At 42.8% G+C, this 24,536-nt stretch overlaps 1 protein-coding gene and 1 long non-coding RNA gene across 8 annotated transcripts in view; one reads left to right on the top strand and one right to left on the bottom strand.

Moving 5' to 3' along the window:
• The window catches only part of LOC310698098, a 384,750-nt gene that overhangs the window by 117,695 nt on the left and 242,519 nt on the right, over positions 1-24,536 (bottom strand). The window lies entirely within an intron of this gene.
• LOC310698732 (SLAIN motif-containing protein-like) lies at positions 1,609-23,506 on the top strand. Of its 7 annotated transcripts, none has more exons than XM_083486148.1 (10): positions 1,816-1,886; positions 2,918-2,968; positions 5,829-6,581; positions 8,687-8,820; positions 12,240-12,389; positions 15,032-15,172; positions 19,389-19,703; positions 19,823-19,960; positions 20,770-21,091; positions 22,648-23,506. In XM_083486148.1, exons 3-10 carry the CDS (start codon positions 5,875-5,877, stop codon positions 22,700-22,702), a joined length of 1,962 nt encoding a protein of 653 aa, XP_083342274.1. In that variant the 5' UTR covers positions 1,816-1,886; positions 2,918-2,968; positions 5,829-5,874; the 3' UTR covers positions 22,703-23,506. The 7 variants fall into 7 exon arrangements, with proteins under 7 accessions (XP_083342275.1, XP_083342279.1, XP_083342274.1 ...); XM_083486150.1 differs by lacking the exon at positions 1,816-1,886 and adding an exon at positions 2,175-2,247; XM_083486149.1 differs by lacking the exon at positions 2,918-2,968 and having other exon boundaries at positions 1,609-1,886.

Raw genomic sequence — 24,536 nt, 5'->3', positions numbered from 1 at the left:
GAAAACAGCTGCAGTAGCCCTCTCCTGCTTGTGACCTCCAGCAACTTAGAAGTATCATATATCTGTCATGGCTAGTAACCACTGATAACTTTATTCTCCAGGATTTTGCCTTAACCCCTTTTAAAGCTGGCACTCAAGAGGCTGGCCAGCATAGGAACACAGGAAACTGTCTTATACGGAGTCAATATTATACTGCTTTATACTGAGCCACCTTCAAACATCTTAAGGGCTTTCTGACAGTAACAGCTGTTTAGACAGTGGAACGGTCTCCCTCGGGAGGTAGTGGACTCTCTTTCATGGATGTAGGTTGGGGGGCAAGGGGGCAGCTGCCCCCATCAAGTAAAACAATAGAAATACTTAACTAACTGACCAATCACATTGGTTCTACCCCCCTAACGAAAGTCCTGCCCCCCCCAACTGGCTGTGCCCATGCTCTCTTTCCTTATAGGTATTTAAGCAAAGGGGGAATGGTCATCTGTCAGGGACTAGATTACCCTCGGGGTATCTTCCAACTCAATGATTCTATGTGCTCTTTTAGGGAGAAATTGTGTCACCTCTTTTTCAGTGCAGACTAGCTCATCTGTGAGTCTTCTCCTTTCCAACCCACCCTGCTATGTCACGCAAAAGAGCAACCGATTCAAGTGGCATGCATCTTGATGGCAAACGGAATAAGACTTTGGAATAATGAAAACAGTTAGCACAGGCAGAACTGCATCTAGCTCAGTATTGCCATTATCACTTCACAAGATTTCAGATGGGTCTCTTTGAGCCCTCCCTAGAGATGCTGGGGTTTGAACCTGGAGTCTTCTACATGCAAAGCAGATGCTCTACCACGGAGCAGGCCTAACCACCTGGCATCCTTGGTTAGTTACCATGGGCACAGCTGCCCCCCCCCCCCCCAGATCAAATAAAACAATAGAAATACTTAACTGACCAATCATGTTGGTTCTGCCCCCCAAACCAAGTCCTGCCCCCCTGCAACAAAATTCCTGGCTATGTCCATGGTAGCAACAAGTGTCCTGGTAGAGCAAACTGCTGATGCCTGCCATGGGCCACAAGAAGGCTGGATCCAGCCACCATTTAAATTTCTCAGAGCATCCCTAATGTAGTGCCACTTTGAGCATTGTGGGATACAGAGCGGTACCTTGGCTCCCTTGCACACTTGGCAAAGAGATGTATTAGCGCCTCCAAAGCCAGGAGGAGAGACTATGGACCAGAAACTCCAAAAAGTTTGCTTTTCAACACCTTTTGTGCTCCGCGGCCATCAGGGTTTGCTCTGCTCTGCTTCCTCTCATGACAATAAACAGTAGTAATAATAAAATAATTAAATGTGGCACGAGGCTGCGAGGGCACACCGGATATTGGCAGGGCAGGTCCCCGTCGTCGTCCTCCGACCCCGCGTTCACCTCTAACGCATCAGCCACAATCTACCTAGCACCTCCCGCCCAGCAAAGCAAACTCCTTGCCTTGCCTCAACTAAGCCACCTTTTTTCGCCCCTATATCTCCTTGCAGCTATCAACGCGCAGGCGTAAAAGAAGATATACACCTTTAGGACACGCGCGGCGTCAGGAGGCTTCAAAAAGCCGGAGGTGGGCGGGACTTTCTCTGAGCGCTGTCCCTTGTCTCTATCTCTCTCTCTCACACACAAAACGCTTCCATCCCGCCCCTAACTCCGCTTCCCTCCCTCCTGATTCGCTTTCGCTCGGCCGGCCGTGCCGTAGATATGCAAATGAGGCTGCGAACGTAGCCAATCAGCCACCAGAGGACGAAACGAGAGAAAAAAAGAAAGAAAAAAACATAAAGCAGTAGCAGCGGCGGCGGCAAACGGTCGCCGCTGGAAGGAGAGAGAAGAGGCGCGCGCGCGCGTGGTGTGTGTGTGTGGCAGGTAATGAGCGCGCCCTCGGGGATGTGGCGGGTGGTGCAGGAGGAGGCGGCGGCGGTGATAAGGGTCTGGCAACGGTTGGTCGGCAGACCCCCCCCCCGCCTTCATTTCCCCTGAAGCGATGGGCAGCGGAGCCGGGCCTCTCTCGCTCTCTCGTCTCTGCCTCCTCGCTCTCTTTCCTGCATCCTTCGTGGCTCAGTTCGGGTCCCCGGCGCCTCCTCCATCCCTCCTGCCCTCCGTCCCTTCCCTCCCACCTACCACATCTCCCTTGAGAGGACGATCCCCTCGGACTCTCCCCCCCCTCCCTTGAGCGGAGGATCCGGTGAGGAGCAGGTATCGGAGGGTCTTCTCCGGTGAGGAGCAGGTATGGAAGGGGCGGGGGGAGACCTGACTCAATTGCCTGAGGAAATGTGTGGGGAGGAGTGTTTAAGTCCCATAGCAGGTTCCCTCCCTCCCTCTCTCCTCTTCATCTTTGGTTAAATTTCCGTGTGTGAAGGATGTGCATATTGTGTGTGGTGTTGCTGCTGCTGCTGCTAATACAAACCTTCCCTGCCTGCTCAGCAACTGCTGCTCTCCCCACCCACCCTTCCCGGTCATCCTTTAAATAAATGAAATGAAATGTAATAATAATAATAATAATAATAATAATAAAAATAATGTTATTGAAAAAACTGGAGGGGGAAGGCACCCACCTATCTGTCTCTTCTGGCGGTGGCTGCCTTCATGGCGTTATGGGAAAAGGGGGAAACTCCCCCCCACAGCTTTTTTGCCCCAATTCTTTCTCCTGAGGAGAGTCACACCTTTCTTTTTTTAAGGGCTTGGAGAAAGGGAGATTATGTTTTTGTTCATCTATCTGCCCCTCCTGTTCTCTTAGAAAGGAACCCCATTTTTAGGGCAGGGGGCACCAGCCTCCATTCACAAGTGGAGAGGCCCTCCTTAGACATTAAGTGCTTCTGTTGTTTGACCCAGATCCTGCTTCTTCTGGCAATGGATTTGTTCTTTCTTTTCCTGGTTGTGTATCTTTCACTCCTCAGGGCTTCATGCAACGCCTCTGTCAGTCTGTAAGATCATCTATCCCGACCAGGGTGATGCTTTTGCTCTGCTTTGCTCTGACACGCTGGTAACAACTTGACTGTTCTCCTGGAAAAAAGAGAGAGAGGGAGATGGATGCTTGGAGCTTCAGTTGATCTCATGGGTAGTTTAGAGATAATGGTTGCCACTTTCTGCTTAATTGCAGCAGCCTGCTTGAAATAGGGCTAAAAATAAGTGGCTGGGAAACATTGATAATTATACTTTAACAGAACTCTTTTTAAAAAAAGAAAACGTAACATCACTACATGTGGCTTTCCTTCAGTTTTGTATGATATACAGTAGGCTCATTTCTGGTCTAAGACTGGACACAAACATAAGAGGGAAAGATTATTTGAATGAGAAAATAAAGAAAGTCAGGTCTCCCCAGAATGTGTGGGAGTTATTCAAAACCACAGTAATAGAAACATGAGAAGAATATATACTGCAGATTAGGGAAGGTAGGACTGAAGCCAAGAGGATTCCAGTGTGGTTAAAGAGCAAAATCAAGGAATATATTACAGGTAAAAAGGCTTTCTTTAGAAAATGGAACTGTCCATAGAAGACAATAAAAATGAACACAAGCTTTGGGAAAAGAAACACAAGCAGATGACAAGGGATGATAAAAAAGAATTCGAAATGCTCATTGCAGAATACACAAAGATTAAAAGCAAGCTGACTGGAGAGGCAGTTGGAGTCGCAGGTATGCTAAACAAAGAAAGATTGCACAGAAGCTGAATGAATTATTTCCACCTGCCTTCACTGTGGATTGTAGAAGATGTAGGGCAGATCCCTATATCTGAACTAAGTTTCACAGAAAAAAATTGAGGAACTGAAGCAAATGGTGGATACAAGAGACAAAATTATAGGTCTTATTGACAAAACAAAAACTGACTTGAGTTCAGATTTCATCCACCTCAGACTTCTTAAAGAACTCAAATGTGAAATTGCCGATATTCTATCAAATATGTGTAGTATGTCCCCAAGATCAGCTTCCATACCCGAGGACTGGAAAGTGATTAGTATAATATTATTTTTTTAAAAGGGGATTTGGGAGGAATTCAGAAAATTATAGGCCAGTTAGCTGGCTTTATAGTAAATTCAATTTTATGAGAGCGTGTTTTAGGCTCAGAATTGGGGCAGATATTTCTCCCCTACAGATAAAGTATTTAATTGGAAATTACACAGTTTTTATATGATGGTTCCTTTAGGGCATGGGTAGGCAAACTAAGGCCCGGGGGCCAGATTCGGCCCAATTGCCTTCTAAATCTGGCTTGCGGATGATCCAGGAATCAGCATGTTTTTACATAAGTAGAATGTGTCTCTTTAAATTAAAGTGCATCTCTGGGTTATTTGTGGGGCATAGGAATTTGCTCATTTTTTCCCTTCAAAATATAGTCTGGCCTCCCACAAGGTCTGAGGGACAGTGGACCGGCCCCCTGCTGAAAAAGTTTGCTGACCCCTGCTTTAGGGGCTTTGACATCTGTTATGCTTCCCAAGAGTTGTAAATGTGAGCAGAGAAACCTGTTCACTTTAAGACTTGATAGGTTTCTATAACACCCTTACTAATAAGTCCCATGTACCACATTAATAATAGAGCCCAGAGAGTCTTGAGCTGTCACCTTGAGTTTTTTCATTGCTTCCTTTTTTGTGCTCATCTGTAATTGGGTATGACTTAAATGAAAGACTTAGTGCATACTTATTGGCATCACTCTGTACTTTTATGTGTGTCTCGTGCACTTTAAAGTTAATTGACAAAGGTGGTTCTGTACACACCCTTCCATGTGTCAACATAACCACTCAGTTTGAAGTAAAGTACTGAGCCAAAAAAGGTGTATGTGTGTATAATTGTTTTTCCAAAAACATACATACTATGTAAACAGAAGCCCAAGTTCACTGGCTTTTGTCAGGCCAAATTGCTGGAGTGGGGAAAGTATAGTAAAAAGTCACTTATGGGCAGTGCCATGCATCTAGTTTTAAGTAAACTGCTGGTGTCCTTCATTCTCTTTCACTGTATGATCACTTGTTACCAAAACCTGCAGAAATAAGTTTATGGTTTACTGTTCCAATGTAAACAATTGGGAAAGAAGCAATTTCCTCTCCTGCATTTTCATGATCCGATATTAGCTACTGGCTTGCTTTGTTTCTTGCCTTCAATAAGTAATTTTCCTATGTTTGTGCATGCACAATGTATGTAACCAAGCTGTCAGTTAATTGCAGAATTTATCTACTGAACATGGTAATGCAGCTTCACAATATAGAAACTTCCCTCTAATATCAGTGTTTCAGATATTTAACAAGACTTTCCATAACATTCAGTCTTTTTTCTCCCCATTGAAAAATCTGGGTTACAAAAATCCTAAACACTTGAAATTTAATGCTGGCTGGTAGTAGTTCAAGTTATACTTGAAATATCAATTCCATGGTAGTTTGTCTCCGAATCTATCATTTGGCACAGACTTAGGTAACTGTTGTATGTGGTTCTTTTTTGCTAGCTCAAAAGAATTTTGCAACTTTGAGTTGGTCATGTCCTTTCCAAATTGACCTCACAGATCTAAAGCTGTCTTCCTGAAACCACATTTGCCTTGGCAGCTCCATGTGAAGTTGGGAAGATTATAGAGCACTCTGCTTATTTTGTATGTGTTCATTATGGATATCTGCTTACACCATGAACAACAATGAGTTGCCTTTCCCATGGTAGTGATTATGGTTGCTGCTGGGCAAATTTAGTTCATGTCAACATGTCCATTGTAAGTAACATGCACTACCCTTGTGGATAAGTGCTTTCAAATTTTATTAAGGCTTGGCTTTGCACCATTACCCTGAAGACATTCAATTGTTAAAAGAACTGGTATGTTTACTTTATTTTTTTAACAGGTATCTTCTATAGTATCTTTTTCTAGCAAGTCTCCTCAGGGGTTCCATGAAGATGGTTGTCCCTGGGAGTGCCCCTATAATTCAGCCAGACCATAGTCTTGGAACTGAACTCAGCCGGGGCTCAGCAGAGAACTCTGAGATGGGTCCCGTTACTGAACCAGTGGATGATCAAGTGGGCCCTGAGCTGGAAGAGGTGCGGAAATTGCAAGAACTTGTGAGGAGACTTGAGCTCCAGAATGAGCAGTTGAGAACTAGAAGCCTTCAAAGTGTGCCAGAGGCAAAACTGCTGAGCCAAGCTGGCGCTAGAGTGGATAATTGCAATTCCAGGCTCAATGGGATGGAAATGAATAATAGCATCAACACTCTGATGGATAAACAGGAATTGCAGATAGTGGCAGACTTACACTCTGCACTGAGTAAAATGAGTTCAGAAGCAGAGGAGACTGATGACATCTTGCAAAAGGATGTAGAGGCCACAGAACAGAACAACTGTACCAGTGGTTGTGGGGAACAGCCTCCTAACCCAAAGTTTGTGAGCAATACAGAAATGCAGAACAGTGATGCTAATACCAATGACTTGTCTAGTTGGAATGGTGGCAGCACAGTGCTAGTAGAAGACTTCATCACAGGTATTGAGCCAGCACTGAGAAAGAGCGAAGGGGATGCAGAAGTAGAACACCTCTTTAATGAGACAACTCTGGATGAAGTGGAGCTGTTAGAACTTGAGAATGCTGACGATGAAGAGGACACCTGGTAAGTCACTCAAAATTATGCCTATCAAGGGAGGAGGGAACTGGACCAAATGTCTGGAGCAGTTTCTATTTTGTTTTGTTGTTTTGAATTGAGATAAAAGAAATGAGGCCTTCATCTGTGTTCAGAGGAATTAAACCAGGACTCCTTGGTTTTGTCAGCAACTTTTCCTAAATGTAAAGTCAAAGAAAAAAATGGACATTTGGGCAGTCACTATCCACCCATACTCTGGAAGTGGACAGGTTCTAAGGGAAGCAGCCCAAAAAAGTCCACAAAAAGTGTAACTGCTACTGGCCCCTAGAGCTATTAGTTAACACAGCAGTGTAAAATGATGCATTACAGGTGCATCACTCCTCACATTGTAGTTGTGAGTGAGGCGGGTGGTTGTTTATTTTGGGTCCTGCCCTGATCAGTTCAAGAGACAGCCATAAACTGAGCTGGAAGATATTAAGGAGTGTTTGCCTCCGTAGTGTAGGATGCATTCCCACTACTACTCACATTTGATTTTGCCGAATGTGGTGGGGTGTTATTGCCAGTTCTTGTTCCTCATACAACACGTGTTTGGAACATAAATTATATATAGACATAATAAAATGTGTGGAGTGGCCCTGAGCCACTACTGCTTGTGACAGTTATTTACTTACTTTAAAAACCTGTATCCTGCTTTTCACCATGTAGGTCTCAAAGCAGCTTACAAAAATAGAAATATACAACATACAACAATTAAAATATCAACCTCATTTTTTTTAATTTTTTTTTATTTTTTGCATGAATCCAGCTATTCATTAGAAAGAAATTATGTATAGTCATTTTTTTCCTGGCTGGAATATGCTTGCTGTGGAGGCTTGTGCATTTATAATTTTTGTGGAAAGGTATGTGGGAATTGAATGTTAGTTGTATACACCTTGAATTTTTGTGAGAATAGAGAACTTCATTTATCTAAAGCTGTATGTGACTACTTCTCAGGAAGTGAGTCGTGATACTGGTTGTAGTTATTGCTCATATGTCAATATCATAGATAGTTACCTAATAATTTGTGGCAGGACTTATTTCATATAGCCATGGGTCTTGCTAATTCTCTGAAGGAATGTCACACCTGCTGCATTCCAATAAATGCCTGTTTTAAAGATAAGTGCTAGGAAGTTCCATCTTAATTGTTCATTCTGTTTTTCACTAACAAGCCTTTGTGAGTGAAGTGTGGCAGACTTACCAATGAGAAACGGAGGTAGAGGCATCATTTCTGCACTTGAAGCTGGTATCTAGAAATTACTTAAAGCACTGTGGCATACCTGCTTTCTGCGGTGTACCCATATCTTGTTGTGAATATCCTAACATAATATAGCTTTTTGATAGAAAATGGATTGGAATACAGAAATAAAAGTGCATTATGTGTTTATACTGTAGTACTCTGCTTCAGAACAAGATCTCATAAAATGTAAGAAAAATATTAGTATTTTTTTTCTATTTGGAATAAAATGGAAGACTTCCTCAGCTCTTAAAGTAGGGGCTTGTCTTTGTTTTGTGCTAGGACTTTTCCCTTGTAGTTAACCATGATTTTTTCATTTCTTTGGCTAAAGAACCAGTCTTGTTTAGAAGTTAAACAATGAAATTTGTAAATTCCCAACACTTTCTTTTCCCATCTTTCTTGATGTAGTGTCAGTTTTTTTCTCTTAAGCTGTATGAATGAGTAACTCAAAATCTTCCCAGTTTGGAACTCTCTTTTAAAACTATTAAAAGGGGTCTCTTTGAGTACTTTACTAAAAATGTATTCGGTAAAAATTATCTGCTCTAACCACAAGCAGTTCAAGTTAGTAAAAGCTGCTGCTGGGTAGCTTCTTTTGCTGTAGCACCATTGCTTGTTGGACTCCACCAGAACCACCTAATTCACCAAGTATCATTAGAAAAATACAAAAATTACTAACTGACCTTGAAAGCACACTGACTCCCTATTTGCAGTGTAATAAATGTAGTTATCTATTTGGGGTGGGCATGCATACTGTATATAGTTCATGTTGCTTATTTCAGCAGCTTACCCTGGCTGTAAAGGTGGACAAACTGATATAATTATTTACTGAATCAGCATGTTAAACTTTCTCCTTCTGCTTAAGGCTATATGTGTCTTCAAGAAAAATACCAGCAGATGAAAAGGAGTCTCCCCTGAAGTGGTGTAGGCATGTGTTAGACAATCCTAGTCCTGAGACGGAGGCAGCCTGCCGTACCCTAATTAGCAGACTTGACCAAGGTAGGTGAGCTGAATGTGTTTGAAAGGGTGTTTTAATATTTTGTGTTGTATGGCTGCTGAGAAAAAAACCAGAAGGGTCAAAATTATTATTGTTAGTGTGATCTTGTCCATGTCTACCCAAAAGAAAGTGCAATTGAGTTCAATATGACTTATTCCCTGGAAGGTGAGTGTAGGATTGAGGCCTTGGTTGTCACAAGAATTACCAAGCAGATAAACCATGAAGGTTCTCAAAGCACCTGCAAAGTTAAATTTGATTGGACAATTCTGCTCCTTACATAGATAGTATTTGGAATTTTGCAATTGAATTTAGTTCAAAGAGCTTTGGTACCTTGATCTCTTGTTTTGCTCTTTAGCATTTTCTTGCCAGAGCTTAAACCACATTGCATTAGCACTAATGGCTGGGCAGGGTGCCATGGAGATAATCTTTCTAAGCTTGCCAGAGGCAAGGTGGTGTACATGATACTTGGGCTGAGGTGGCTTCATCAGTGGATGATAATACTAAGTAAACAGCTTTGGTAACTTCATGTCAAATAGAGAATCACTTTTAACCATAAATAAACATTTTCTTGAATTTTTGATACTGTATCTGCTTCAAACAGTTTTTCAGAATAAAGATAATTAATCATAACATAATCACTGTGTGATGTATTAGTTGTTTAAAAGTATACATGTCTGTTATAATAACTGTTCTAGATGTGACCAGTGCTGTGGATGGAGCTGAAAGCTCCTGTACCCCAATTAATCTTTGTTTATTTTTTTCAACGTAGGGGAATAATATGCAAAATTTATACTTATTATCATATCTGACTCAGTTAGCCCAGGACTGCTAACAATCGTTAATGTTAAAGCCATCAATATTGTAGTAAACAAAAGTAAGGCTTTATGATCTATACTTAAAATCATCATGCAAACCTCATAATTCTTATTCACAAACAGGTGAGTGGTTTTTTAGAGAGCTCTGAAAAATAAAACTCCTGTGGATTCTAATTCTATCCAAGCCTACTCAAAAGTAAATTCTTTTAGTCCATTTGATTTCGTGTTAACTGTCTACACACCATATAATAATATTGAAGACTTCAATTTCCTATCATTCATAGCAAGTAATAGTAGATGGATGATTAGCCTCCTTATGAGAAGTATAAACTTTATATGCCAACTTTCTGTTAAAACTTGTAGGCATCATGGAACAAAATAATAATAAATACGTCAATATAAAAACTGCATGTGCAAAAGCTTTTTTAAGTTACAAGTTTAAAAGAATTACATTCTTGATTAAATGATGCTATTTTAAAATATATATTTTTGGGATGGGGTAGAATGCAAATAAAAATCTGTCCTTTTACTCGGAATCAGTATCTTAAAGATTTGTGGTTACTTATTCTGGAAGATTTGCATGTATTTTAACAAGCATCTCAACACTTTTCACACATTTCAGTTTGTTCATTGGTGTGTGAAAATGTTCAAACATTGATCATTTGCTTCATAATGCAGAAAATAGAGGTCTGAGGCAAGTGAGAAGAAGAAGATTCAGAGGATGTGTTCTACATAGATAATTGTATGTTGCAGTGGCAATCTGCTTGGCAGAATCCTTCTCTTGATTGCATCTCTGCTTCAAATACTGAAAATATGTTTTGTATGTACTCTGCAATACTCTTAGGATTGCTTGTTCAGCAATTAAGTCAAGTTGGTAGCCATGTTATAATTGCTAATTTTACTAGCTTTGATCTTGAATATAAAAGTTGCATCCATATGTATTAGCTGTGGTAGCAATATGTTTTAAAAATGCTTTCAGAAGGGTTGTGCTTACTGTGAAAAAAAGTCATAAAAGTCCCATTTGCTCCATTTTAGGCCTTGGTTATAGGGGAGTAAAGAATTCCCATCCTCTTTTTTAAATGAGCCCTTCAGACTTCTGTTTTCCACAGATCTCCTCTTGCACCAAGGCACCAGGATTTTGTTAGCCTACATACAGCCAGCAACAGAAAACTGACAAGGCTCTGATGACTGGTAGAGTGGGGAGAGACACATCCCTCCAAAGCCCAGTTTTGTCACTTGGCATCTATCAGCCTGCTCAGGGAGGCAGAAACACAGTATAATTGCCTGCTACTGGGTGGCCAAATATTAATCTTACTATTTTCAAAATGGCTCTTAATATGCGTAAGGTGAACACTGTAATCATTTTGTCTTGAACTATTAAACAAGCCTGTATTCAGACCCTGGAAATATATTCAGACCACCTGGAAATGTGTTATATTGTTCAGGCTTCTACCCATTTCCATTTTATGGCTGAGTTGGTCTCTCTAGAAGGCATTCAGTTAGCTTTCAAAGAATCTAAATGTCCATTGTATCATGAGGTACCATTCTGAGTTGAGGGATTTCAAGGACAAGATGGCTCAGAATAAGGCTTGATTGTTCTCTGCACTAATAACACCACTCCTTTTTGAACTCTCAACATTAACTTGTTTTAGATCTTAGTTGCAACTAATGATGGGAAATCTGTCTTTGATTTTAAATGTCTGTATGCCAAGTACCTGTGGACTATTCATGCAGGGTTTTTATAGCTGTTATTTGCAGCATGTCTTTCAAAACTTCTTAATACACTTTAAATGAAAGTGCTTTAAGAGAGCATTGAGAAGAGAAGGACAACATTATTTTCCCTCATTCCCGTAAGTCCACAGATGGCTGCTTCATGGGACTACTCTGCCTGTATCTGGATCAGCAGGATAGCTGATTCACACTGATTACTCTTGGATGTTTGATTTCTAGAATGCACGATGTATATTGTAAATTATTATCCTGTACCACATTGGGTGATGTGAAACAAAGCTCCCTGCCCCTGCTTGGGGTAGGCCACCTACTTTACCAGCATAAATGTTAATTACACTAGACCGAGGCTAGCTTTGCTCCTCAGGACTGGCACAAAACGATATTGGTGAATCATTTAAATCCTCACTTTCAGGATGACGTAGAGGTCAAAATTATCTTGTCTTCCCACATAGGGGAGCTATCCCATCTACCCTGTCTATATATTATCCCGGAAGCATGGAAAGAGGAAGCACTATTAGTATTTCAGTATAATGCATGAAGCACTCTCCTTCTGTCTGATATTTTTGATGCTGTCTCAGGTATATATGGGGAGGGCATTATAAGCTGAGGCAGAAGCAATTGTATTGTTTGTCTTTACATGTGCAGGCATGCAGTATTAAGCCAAGGAGAGAACCCTGCATGCAGAACTGAGAACTGTTAATTTTTTTCTATATTCCAGACACTTTAAGCTGTTGGTAATGAAATGATTTGTTTGTATTGTGTTCAGGGTGAGTGTGTCTGGCATGTAATGCATGCAAATGTAGTCTGTCACTCCTTCTGCCCATATCTTTAATTAACTTGGTAAAGTTACATGGCTTTCTTGTATTTTCCTTTAGCCAGTAGGTGGAAATCCATGTATTGCGGTCCACTGGCATCTTCAAGTGTGCATAACTTGAATACAGACACAGGGTCCTGTAGCAATGCACTAAACATACCCGGGTACTGCAAATCAACTAACAAACCGCTACTAACTTGTGGCAGCTCAGGTACGGCATGGCATTGGGGACAGTTTCAGAGGACTGGAGGTGGGAGATGCATGAGGGAGTTGGGGAGGAAGAGGTGAGACTGGCTTGGTATCTTCAGGCTTAACGTGATTGCCTAGTTCTTTTTCTTGCCTTTGCCTAATGCTGATTGTTTAGACCTCTTTGCTTGTTTGTGCTAATTCTGGGGAATTTAAAAAGTTTTATTTCTTGAAAGAAAAGTCCACCTCCCAGCACAACTGAGCATTTCACTTCTGGGGCATTTGATTGGTCTTTAAGATAAAGCCCTGATGAAGCCTCCTGTTACAGGACTTCCCTCTGCTGCTTTGACACTTCATGGTTTGTATGAAGACTTGTTGTTTAACTTGCATGTGTAAAATTCCTTCTGTATTGGGGGAGGATTAGCTTGACATTTGAAGTCAAAGGACTTTATAGGAATGGCACGTGAGTTTCTTTGCTTAGACTTGGGAAAAACTTCAATTGGTCAAAGTGTTGTCCAAAGAGTAGTGTGACCAGTATGCACAGGTGACAACAGCATAACCAGACCACATAGCTAGAGGCCAATCAGATGCCTATGGAAAGCCCACAAGCAAGGCATGATAGCAATAGCCCTTTCCTGCTGTTGGTACTCAGCAACAGACAAATTCATGCCTCTGAATACAGTGGTACCTTGGGTTACGAACTTAATTTGTTCCGGAGGTCCGTTCTTAACCCGAAACTGTTCTTAACCCGAGGCGCTCTTTCGCTAATGGGGCCTCCAGCTGCCGCCATGCCACCACCGCACGATTTCGTTCTCATTCTGGGGCAAAGTTCGCAACCCGGAGCAACTACTTCCGGGTTAGCGGAGTTTGTAACCTGAAACATTTGCAACCCGAAGCGTTTGTAAACCAAGGTGCCACTGTACCTGATCATAGCTGTCATCATGTCTAAGAGTCTGAGGAAATTAAGATTGCTGAGGTTAGACTTGAATGCACATCCTGCCTAAATACATATGAACCATGTAATATAATTAGCTTAGGTTCTTGATCTGTGAGTAAGCCTGTATTTTCCTTATGGTGTCCTAGGGCTTGGTTAGTAGCCATTTACCTGGTTATCTATGATGAGTAAGAATATCTTTGGGCAATCAACCAAAGAAACTTGACAAATATTGGACTGTAAGTTGTTTCCTTTTAGGTCACAAATGAACTAGAAGATGGGTTAGAAAAAAAACATGATAAATGAAAGCTGCCTTATATTGAGGTGGTACATCTAGCTCAATATTATCTACACTGACAGTGGCTTTCCAGGGTTTCAGAGACTAGGAGGCTTTCTCTGTCCTACCTGAAGATGCCAGGGTTTGAACTCAAGACCTTCTGCATGCAAAGCAAATATTTGACAGCCCTTCTCCATAAACAAGCAAACCTTTGTGGGGACTCGCAGTGGGTTTGGACAGAAAAGGGGCTGTTCTTCTCTCTTGCCCAGTTTTTGTATTGGGCTTTTAAATTTTTTAAATAGTCAATTATTTATGATGTTTTCAGGCAAAAAGTGTTCCCCTCTCTGAAAGTGTCTTATAGGAAACTTAGGACTCAGCCTAAATCCAGTGTCTGAATCGAGGAGGAAGGGATAATATGGAGGACTCCTAAATCTACCTCCAGCAAGAGGACAAGAAAGGTTTTGATTGTTGCAATCTAGGAGGCTTTGACGCATGAAGATTTGGTGATCTGATTTGGTTTATTTGTTTTCTCCATAGCCAGAAGAAGGGGTACTTTTTATTTTAAAAAGAACATGTCTACAAATATTGTATGAACACATTTCATTCTAAAAGACATCTCCCTTCAACTTACAGTGCCTTTTTTCTTATTTGGGAAATGGAGAATGATGGCAGTTAAGAGAGTCACTAGGTCATCATAGGCCTAGCTGTAGCTCCACCAAAATTATTTCAAGGGCCCTAGACCATTCCCTGCCCCCCTACTCCCCTGCTTAGATACTATATGCCATTGGGCCATTAAATTATTATGACCTTCCCAAAGTGAAGGGCATGATGTTAACAATAATAGGTAAAAAGGTAAAGGTAAATGACCCCTGGATGGTTAAGTCCGGTCAAAGGGGACCATGGGGTGTGGTGCTCATTTCACTTCAGGCCGAGGGAGCTGGCCAGTATGACTAAACCGCTTCTAGTGTGATAGGACACCATGACGAGTGCCAGAGTGCATGGAAACACTGTTTACCTTCCCGCTGCAGCAGTACCTATTTATCTACTCACACTGGCATGCTTTCAAACTGCTAGGTTGGCAGGAGCTGGGACAGAGCAATGGGAGCTCATCCTGTCATGGGGATTCGAACCACCAACCATCTGATCAGCAAGCCCAAGAAGTTTGGTGGTTTAGACCACAGCACCACCCGGGTCCCTAGATGAAAACTATGTTAAATGCAAACTCTGTACTTGTGGGCCTTCTCTGTAATTTAGTTACATAAGGAAGTTCTCTTACTCAGAAGTAATTGCCAATTAATCTTAATGGTAAACATGAATGCTTTATAAGGAAGTGTCACTGTACTCATTACTAGACTCAAACAAGGCTGTGTACCTAGTATGCTACTACTAGTGAGTTTTAAAGAATACTTTCTAGTCCTCATTTTGACTTTTCTCTCTCCTCCACCACTTCTGAAAGGTTATGTGGGCATGCATTCAGCATTGAGCTCTCAGTCTTCCGTTGACAGTGAACTCAGTACCTCAGATGACTCTATCACGATGGGATACAAACTGCAAGACTTGACAGATGTGCTGGTTATGGCCCGTCTACAGGAAGAAAGTATGTGAAAGCAATTTATTTTCCTCTACATTAGGACAGTATCACCTACAACAAGAGGTTTTTAAAAAACTGCCCAAATAGAGGCTAAATAACATTTTACTTTTGTGTTTTCTCCCTATATGTAACATTTTAATTTTGTTTTCTCGCATTATATGTAACACAGTAACATAAATTCTCCACTTAGATTGGGTAATTGAGTAGCCCTGCTGAATAAATTATATTGATACTAGTAAATGTTGTGAACAGTATATGTGTAAGGACTACTGTTGCTCTGATGAATGTAAAACCTTTCAGACTCATTGCAGTTGCTTCTGGATCAAGAGCACCTTTTCAGTTTAGGTGATGGTCAGGTGTACAGGCTAATTTGGGGAAAGAAAATAAGTTTGACAGCAAACTTAGTGTTTGCTGAACAGGAGAACAGGTTGGAATAGCAATAGGGGCAGTACAGGATTCCTTTTGGTGTACCGACCTCCCCGCTGCACCAAGGATTCCCTGTCCGAGCTGCTTCAGGTCGTGGCGGATGTTCTCCTGGAGACACCTAGTTTGGTTGTCCTAGGGGATTTTAACATCCACGCCGACACGACCTTACAAGGGGCCGCTCGGGACTTCGTGGAAAGCATGGCCTCCATGGGGCTGTCCCTGAATAAGTTGGGCCCAACTCATAGTCATGGACATGCCTTAGACCTGGTATTCACCTCTAGCGACGTGGGTGATCTGACACTAAGTAAAAATGAAACCAAAGAAGTGCCATGGTCAGATCACTTCCTGGTGCAACTGGATTTCTCCGCGACCCTTCCCCTCTGCAGGGAGGTGGGACCAATTCGGATGGTCCGCCCCCGCCACTTAATGGATCCAAATGGTTTCCAGAGAGTGGTAGGGGATGCTTTATCCCATGTTGATGGCCTTTCAGCTGATTCCCTGGTGGCCCGCTGGAATGCGGAGTTAACCAGGGCTATCGACTGTCTGGCTCCGAAGCGCCCTCTCCGATTGCATGGAGCCCGGACAGCCCCGTGGTTTTCTTCGGAGCTGAGGGCGATGAAACAATCGCTGAGACGGCTAGAGCGTCGGTGGCAGAAAACTCACTCCGAATCTGACCGGACACAGGTTAGAGCTCAACGTCGAGCCTACCAAGTGGCGATAGCGACGGCGAAGAAGACTTTCTTCACCGCCTCTATTGCATCTGCAGAAAATAGTAGCAGGAGACTCTTTCAGGTGGTCCGCAATTTAACGGAACCACCTTTACCATCGGGGCCTTGTAAAGACCCCAAGATCTCCTGCAACGATTTTGCAAAGTTTTTTGCAGATAAAATCACTCATATTCGGAAGGAGCTAGACACCACCGTGGGAGCAGGGCTGGGGCGGGAGAGTGCTAGAGCCCTGTCTGGTCAAGTTGCATGGAATCAATTTCAATCCGTTACCCCCGAGGATGTGGACAGGCTGCTTGGACGAGTGAAACCAACCACCTGTCTCCTTGATCCTTGCCCATCCTGGCTTATAAAAGCTAGCCGGGAAGGGCTGGGCGATGAGCTCTGCGGGGTGGTGAATGCTTCCCTCTGTGAGGGAACATTCCCAGATCCGCTGAAAGAGGCGATCATTAAACCGCTTCTTAAAAAACCATCTTTAGACCCGGCCAGTATGGCCAACTATTGCCCAGTCTCAAATCTTCCATTCTTGGGCAAGGTGATTGAGCGTGTGGTTGCTGAACAACTCCAGGCACGCCTGGAGGATGCGGACCATTTGGATCCCTTCCAATCAGGGTTCAGGCCTCATCATGGGACTGAAACTGCCTTGGTCGCACTGGTTGATGATCTCCGGCGAGCTAGGGACAAAGGTGAGAGTTGTTTCCTAGTTCTGCTGGATCTCTCAGCGGCCTTTGATACAATCGACCATAACATCCTTCTGGACCGTCTAGAGGGGTTGGGAGCTGGGGGCACTGTTATACAGTGGTTTCGCTCCTTTCTCCTGGGCCGTGTTCAGAAAGTGGTGGTGGGGGATGAGTGTTCCGACCCTTGGGCCCTCACTTGTGGGGTGCCTCAGGGTTCCGTCCTCTCCCCCATGCTTTTTAACATCTATATGAAGCCGCTGGGAGAGATCATCAGGGGGTTTGGACTGGGTGTCCATCAATATGCAGATGATACCCAGCTCTACCTTTCTTTCAAATCAGAACCAGTGAAGGCGGTGAAGGTCCTGTGTGAGTGCCTGGAGGCGGTTGGAGGATGGATGGCGGCTAATGGATTGAAGTTGAATCCTGACAAGACAGAAGTACTGTTTTTGGGGGACAGGGGGCGGGCTGGTGTGGAGGACTCCCTGGTCCTGAATGGGGTAACTGTGCCCCTGAAGGACCAGGTGCGTAGCCTGGGAGTCATTTTGGACTCACAGCTGTCCATGGAGGCACAGGTCAATTCTGTATCCAGGGCAGCTGTCTACCAACTCCACCTGGTACGCAGGCTGAGACCCTACCTGCCCGCTGACTGTCTGGCCAGAGTGGTGCATGCTCTAGTTATCTCCCGCTTGGACTACTGCAATGCGCTCTACGTGGGGCTACCTTTGAAGGTGACTCGGAAACTACAACTAATCCAGAATGCGGCAGCTAGACTGGTGACTGGGGGCGGCCGCCGAGACCACATAACACCGGTCTTGAAAGACCTACATTGGCTCCCAGTACGTTTCCGAGCACAATTCAAAGTGTTGGTGTTGACCTTTAAAGCCCTAAACGGCTTCGGCCCAGTATACCTGAAGGAGCGTCTCCACCCCCATCGTTCTGCCCGGACACTGAGGTCCAGCGCCGAGGGCCTTCTGGCGGTTCCCTCATTGCGAGAAGCGAAGCTACAGGGAACCAGGCAGAGGGCCTTTTCGGTGGTGGCGCCCGCCCTGTGGAATGCCCTCCCATCGGATGTCAAGGTGATGGACAACTACCTGACATTCAGAAAACATCTTAAGGCGGCCCTATTCAGGGAAACTTTTAATGTATGATATTTTAGTGTTTCTTGGTTTCTGTGGAAGCCGCCCAGAGTGGCTGGGGAAACCCAGCCAGATGGGCGGGGTACAAATAATAAATTATTATTATTATTATTATTATTATCTAGTCCTGGGGCCTTGGTCTGGAAACAGTATCTTTGTGAAAAGTGCAGCAAAATTCCGCCAGCTTCTTTAAACTAAATAAGTCTTTTACTATCTGCAGTGTATAAAACACGTATGGAGCATTTGGTTTCTCATACATATATGCACTTCACAGCTAAAAAACTCGTTGAAATCTCAGTTGATTTTGTTATGCCCTGAATGTGGGTGTCATGACCTGTAAGCAGCTGCTTTGCAGGGTGTCTAGCTTTCACAACTGCAATTTCAATGTTCTGAAGTTACTGAGAAGACATGAGGTTAGAGGCATCAAAAGCTGTGGCATAAATTAGTGTTTTTTGGTGCAAAAATATATATTGGGATCTTCAGTTGAGCTGTTGTGTTAGCTGTTGTGTTAGTCTGAAGATGTTTTTGCTTAGGTGGGATTTAAAATGGAAACAAAGTAATTTGAATTATCCTATTAAGAGAACTTAAACAGGAGCAAATGGGCTGGGTGGCTGCTTGTTAACAGTATTATCCCACTGGGAGACAATCCAGTCAAATAGTGGGGAAGCAAAGATCCATAACAAAAGAATGGATGCAGTGTGTGTGTGTAAATGCTTTTTGTTGTTGTTTCAACAAATGTCTTGTTAACCTTCCTGCAATTTAAAATTCAAGCGATTCATTTTAAATAACCACACACATCGCTGTAAAACTATATGTGTAGTCAGGGCTTTTCCCCCAGCCGGAATACATAGCAATGCAGTTCTGGCACCTCTCAGGTGGGTGTCATTGCCATTATAAGAGAACATGGTAGGCATTCATGGTGAGTTCTGGCACCAATCTAGAAATATAGCATTGTGTACACAGTGCTAGTACTGTTTGTACAGTTTGTAACTAGGTTTTAAAAGTAGCATAAAATGTGAGCACCTGATGGGAATATATCATGCTGAATGATTATCTTCCATCTCTAGGGTTTGGAACAATATTTCTGATTGCACCACTGTGATTGTGACAAGCAGTGTATTATGTCTTTGCTTTCTGTCTGGTTTAGTAGTTCAGTGGTCATATTGTAGAAACTTCAGCAAAGATATGTCAGGCAAGAACTCTGGGAAAAAACAATGAGCAATAACTGTATCCTTTGTTGTTGGCCATACTTTAGGTCTTCGCCAGGATTATGCCTCCAGCTCAGCCTCTGTTTCCCGTCGTAGTTCCAGTGCTTCTTTGCATTCATTGCGCAAAGGCACCTACAGTGACCAAGACTTTGACACATACAGTCTGGAGGATGAGGATGATGGCTGTTCCTTTTCCTATCATAGTAGCCACAGATACTCACCATCCCCACTGAACTCACCACGGTGCCAGTCCCCATCCACAAACACAGACTTTGGCAGGGCAACAGGCACCCGGATTCACACCTCCCGGAGAGCAGTGCAGAATTCCATTCCGGAAAGGCTGAAATATTCTGGGAATGAAGGTATGTGATTCTCTTGTTGAATCCAATCATGTTTGAGAAGATCACGTGCCTGCAGTGGTTGTGTAAGTGAATACATTAAAGCAGTTGAATTTCTCATTGTCTTTGCATTTCCTTTATAGAAGAGCTAAGGCACAGCATGCCTAACCTGGCCAGAACAGGTCGGCGTTCCTTGGAGTCTATAAAGAACAGCCGCAGCTCGGAGTCAGATCTGCAGGTTCCCGGTAGTCGACTCTCCAGAATCAATCAGCCATCAGCTGGTAAGTTAGCTTTTCTTTCTGTGAATCTTGGTTACTTATCTTAAAAACAGATAAGACAGAGGTACTGGTGGGTTGGGGGTTATGATAATCTTGCAATAGACATGCAGCCTGTTCTGGATGGGGTTACACTTTCTGAGAAGTAGCTGGTTCACAGCTTGGAGATGCTCTTGGATCCATCTCTGCAAACTAGTTGTACATTTTCCCGAGGGTGTTGGACCGAAGTTCATTCATGGCATTGTCATCTCCTGGTTTGATTATTGTAATGTGCTCTATATGCAGCTGCAGAATACAGCTGCTTTGGTTTTGTCTAGAGCCAGGAGGTGGAACATGCCATCCTAATTTTTACCAACTTGTTTGGCTACCAATTTTGTGTCTAGGATCAATTCATGCTTGGGTCCTAAACAGCCTGGAACAGGTTATCTCAACAATCGCCTTCTTCCATAAAGCATTTTTTGAGAATTCCGCTTCACTTCTGAAGCACTTCTTTCTGTCGCTGCATTGATAATTAGGAATGAAAACAGGGCCTTTTCTGTTGTGTCACTTAGTCTGTGGAACTACCTCCCAAGAGAGGTGCATCTGACTCCCTCGTGGTCTGCTTTTAGGATAGCATTGAAGATTCTCTTCCAATGGGAAGTCTTCAGGAATGAACTCTAATGACTATTCTTGGGGTTTTGGGGGAAGGGGGTGTCCTGGTTTTTTTGTTTTGTTAGTGTTTTATTTTAAATTTTGTAACCCTGAGAAGACAGGATATAAACTTTGTAAATCTTTTTGTGGTCTCACTTGTGCTTTTTCTCCCACCCTACTTCAAGGTCTGGCTCCAAGTAAGCTCCGCTATTCCTCGGGTGCTGGGAAGCCACCCTTAATAGTCCGACAGCCAATGAAAGCAGGTTCTTGTGCCAGTAGTCCTATAACACCACAGCAGTCCGTTAGAGCTGCTGGTTTTGCCAGTACTGTTGGCAGAGTTCGAAAGCTACAGTCTTCCACACAGCATCCAAATTCTGCTGGTGGTGGCAGTTTGGTGGCTAGAAGCAATAGTATGGCCACAGGAGCAAAACACGCCCTTCCAAAAAGTAGAACGTCCATTGGGGGAACATCCTCCCTGAAGAGCAAGCTGGCACAGCCAGCCAAGAGGTAAGAGTTAAAGCTTTAAGTGCAAAGTAAAAAAAGGATGTTCTGGGCTTGTGCCCTGAGAATTAAGAAGTATCTGTGCTGTTGGCTTGGTTGGGATATCAATATTGGCTTCTAATATTATTTGCACTGGAGTCAGGACTCCACAGTTTTGCTCACCACAACAAACGCCCATCACCCTTGGGCAAGAGTCCAAAGGCATTCTCCTAGTTCTGGAGATGCAGTGTGGGGCAGAATGATCCCTACCTCCTCAGCTGAAAAATTGGTAAGAAAACTGTAACTTTTTTTTTGTTGCTACATGGCCAGGTGCTTGGAGCATCTGGCAAGCACAGGCGCAAAGCAAGCTTGTGCCTGCCGTCCACTTTCAAGATGGAAGTTTGTTTCCAACTTCATGACATCTCAGGGACACAGTGCAAAATCAGAGGCAATGCTTGATTTGTGGTTATATGATCCTGGCATCCACAATTTTTTTGGCTCACCAAGGCCAACCAAAATTTGTCGACCAATTGTGATAATTTCCTTCAACTTTAGAGGAAAACACAGAAGCTCTATCAGAATTCAGTGGAACTTCCTTCTGAGTGGTCAGGTTTAGGGGCAGTGTGTTAAGTTTCTTTGCTTCAAGCATGAAATGTAAAAAGGCAGACATGATGTGGGATTGAGGATTGATCATTCTATGATATTATGGCAGTGGACAAAGCTGTATTGTAACTTTTGAATAAATGCTTTTGTTTTTTCAAAAAGGCCAAATATAAGCATGGAGGTGGATGTGAGGGCAGGTGCTTGCAGCAAGAGATTAGGGAGTCATTATAGTCGCGAGTTGCTGTTACTTTTGCTAATTCTGAACTGACTTATTGGGTGAAGTGCTGTCTGCATAATTCTGTCCTCAACAAGCAGTAAGTGGCTGTAGTAAAGGAAGATTGCTTGGTATATGTGAAATATATGGTGCTTAAACCATCTACTTTTAGGTTGGCCTTGTGTTTGGTATAGAATTGCTGGTAGTGCACAGGGAAGAATCCTGGTTCTTGGGTAGCTACAGGGATGTTGAGAAGCATGCATGTTTTAAAAGCCAACCAATGTACTTTTGCTTTGATGACATTTATTTCAGCTCTAGAGCTCTCTGATATGGTAACCACTGTATCACCTTGGATTTCCTATGTAACAATCAAGGTTCCATGTTTGTGTAACATGCCCAGAAAAAAATCACCCCCTATGAAAAGACTGCATTTTTAATTGACAAATAAGAGTACTGCTCAATACCTAATGTTTCTCTTTGGTGGATATAAGAGAAGCAGTATACATTGTAGTAGAGAAAGTTGTGTTACATCTATTTTGCTGCATATCAGTTTTCTGGAACCATCCTTTCATTATAACTTCCCAACACATGCACATGCAGTAAAACACATTAACACCTGTTTTTCTTGCAGCTGTGTAGAAAACAGACGTCCTGAGCACATTTGGGGAGAAAGCTAGTTTTCTAGCTAATCATGTATGTTGGCTCTTACTCTATTAGTAGCATGTGGCTACTCCTCTAAAGTACTTAATTTTTTGTATCCCAACAGATTTCCGAAGGCCAATGTTTCTGCTGATGACTCTTGGAAAGAAGGGTGCTTCTGAGCCAATGTGAAGTTACAGTGGTACCTTGGGTTACATACGTTTCAGGTTACAGACACCGCTAACCCAGAAATATTACCTTGGGTTAAGAACTTTGCTTCAGGATGAGAACAGAAATTGTGTTGCGGTGGCAGCGGGAGGCCCCATTGGCTAAAGTGGTACCTCAGGTTAAGAACAGTTTCAGGTTAAGAACAGACCTCCAGAACGAATTAATTTCTTAACCCGAGGTACGACTATACTGCTAAACAGTGACTGGTTGGTTTGGGAAATACTGCAGTTGGACCAAGAGCCCAGCTGGCTGGGCAGGAGGAGGTTCTTAAAAGTCTACTCATCTTTAGCATCAGTGCACCTGAGCAACAGGGATATTTTTCTGAATTCATGCCACCTCTTTGCCTTTGTTTTATTTCAGTGGTAGAAATTGACTGCCTTTATTTTGCTTTAGCTGTTATATTCTTATTGCTTTGTACTTGGGAATATAGAAAGCTTCCTGATTACACTTGAACATTTGTTTGAACATTCTCCCCCAAAGGCGGGGGGGGGGGGGAGATGAGCACAGGATAGTGCCCCTATGGCTATAAAAGCATTTGATTTGGGGGGGGGGTTCCCTCCCAAAAAGCATCTAGAGAAGTAGAAATAATTAGAAATTACAGTGTCATATGGGGTATCTTAACTTTTCTAGGAACTTTTCAGAGGTTTTCTAATTATCCCAAGTATGGGTATCTCAGTTACTTTGATTATAGTAGTGGTTGAAGCTGGTTTTTGATCATTGATAGTACACAGTCCCAAATAAATATATCAAAACACCAAGACTCTTATGTGGTTTCTTGAAGGGCTGCTGTGTACCCTGCAGTGAATTCATGTGTACCTATTTGCTCTTTTCCTTGTATTTTACCTGAGTAATGATGGTCTTTGGTGTATTATTATAATTTGATTATTTATGAAATCTGTATGCCACCCTTCATCTGAAGGTCACAGGGAGAAGTACAAAACGAGAACACAAAATACATAAAAACAAACCAATAACCCCCAAACCCATTTAAAAGGCCACAGAATATTTACTTAGTCTAAGTCCTGGTTCTAGAAAAGGGTTTTTACGTGGCACCTAAAGATATGTAATGAAGGTGCTAGATAGGACTCTGTGGAGAAAGCATTCCACAAGTGGGAAACCACTGCAGAAAACGCCTGTTTTCACGTTGCCACCCTCTGGAACTCTTGTGGAGGGAACACACAAAGAAGGACCTCTGACGATGATTGCAGAGTCGGGGTTGGAGTATATGGGAAGAGGTGGTCCAAAACTTTCTAAGACAAACCCAGCAGTTTGAAGTGAACATGGAAACTAATTGGCAGCCAGTGCAGTCGGGCCAGGTTTGGTGTAATATGCTCAAGCCACCTTGCCACCGAATTCTGCAGCAGCTGAAGTTTCTTAACTCTCTTCAGAGGCAGTCCCACATAATGTGCTGCAGTAATATAGTGTAGGTAGTACTGCATCTGAAAGCAGAACAAGTGCTTGATGTTTCTCAACTGGTAATCTTAGATACTAAAATCCTCCTTTTCTGCTTTTTGTACAACTCGTTATATTTTACTGTTTTTAATGAAGGAAATTGAATTTTCAGCTAAATCAGTGCCTGCTGGTGCTTGCTATAAATACAACACAATCATACCTGGGAATGCAAACTGGCCTGCCACTCCTAGTTCCTGCCACCAATGTGACTTGATATTGTAGTTAATACCTACCTTCTATTTAATACTAAAGTTTTGTCTTTAGGGAAGCTTTTAATGTTTAATAGGTTGTTGTATTTTAGTGTTTTGTTGGAAGCCACCCAGAGTGGCTGGGGAA

This window comes from Podarcis liolepis (genome assembly GCF_965112155.1).
Source record: "Podarcis liolepis genome assembly, chromosome: Z".
Lineage (NCBI taxonomy): Eukaryota > Metazoa > Chordata > Lepidosauria > Squamata > Lacertidae > Podarcis > Podarcis liolepis.
Note: the sequence above shows the minus strand (reverse complement) of the source record. Positions and strands in the feature narration are given on the sequence as shown.

Coding starts and splice junctions, on each gene's coding strand:
- LOC310698732 (XM_083486149.1), top strand. CDS start 5,875: ATGAAGATGGTTGTCCCTGGGAGTGCCCCTATAATTCAGCCAGACCAT. Junction 6,582..8,686: donor GACGATGAAGAGGACACCTG/GTAAGTCACTCA, acceptor CTTCTGCTTAAG/GCTATATGTGTCTTCAAGAA. Junction 8,821..12,239: donor AATTAGCAGACTTGACCAAG/GTAGGTGAGCTG, acceptor ATTTTCCTTTAG/CCAGTAGGTGGAAATCCATG.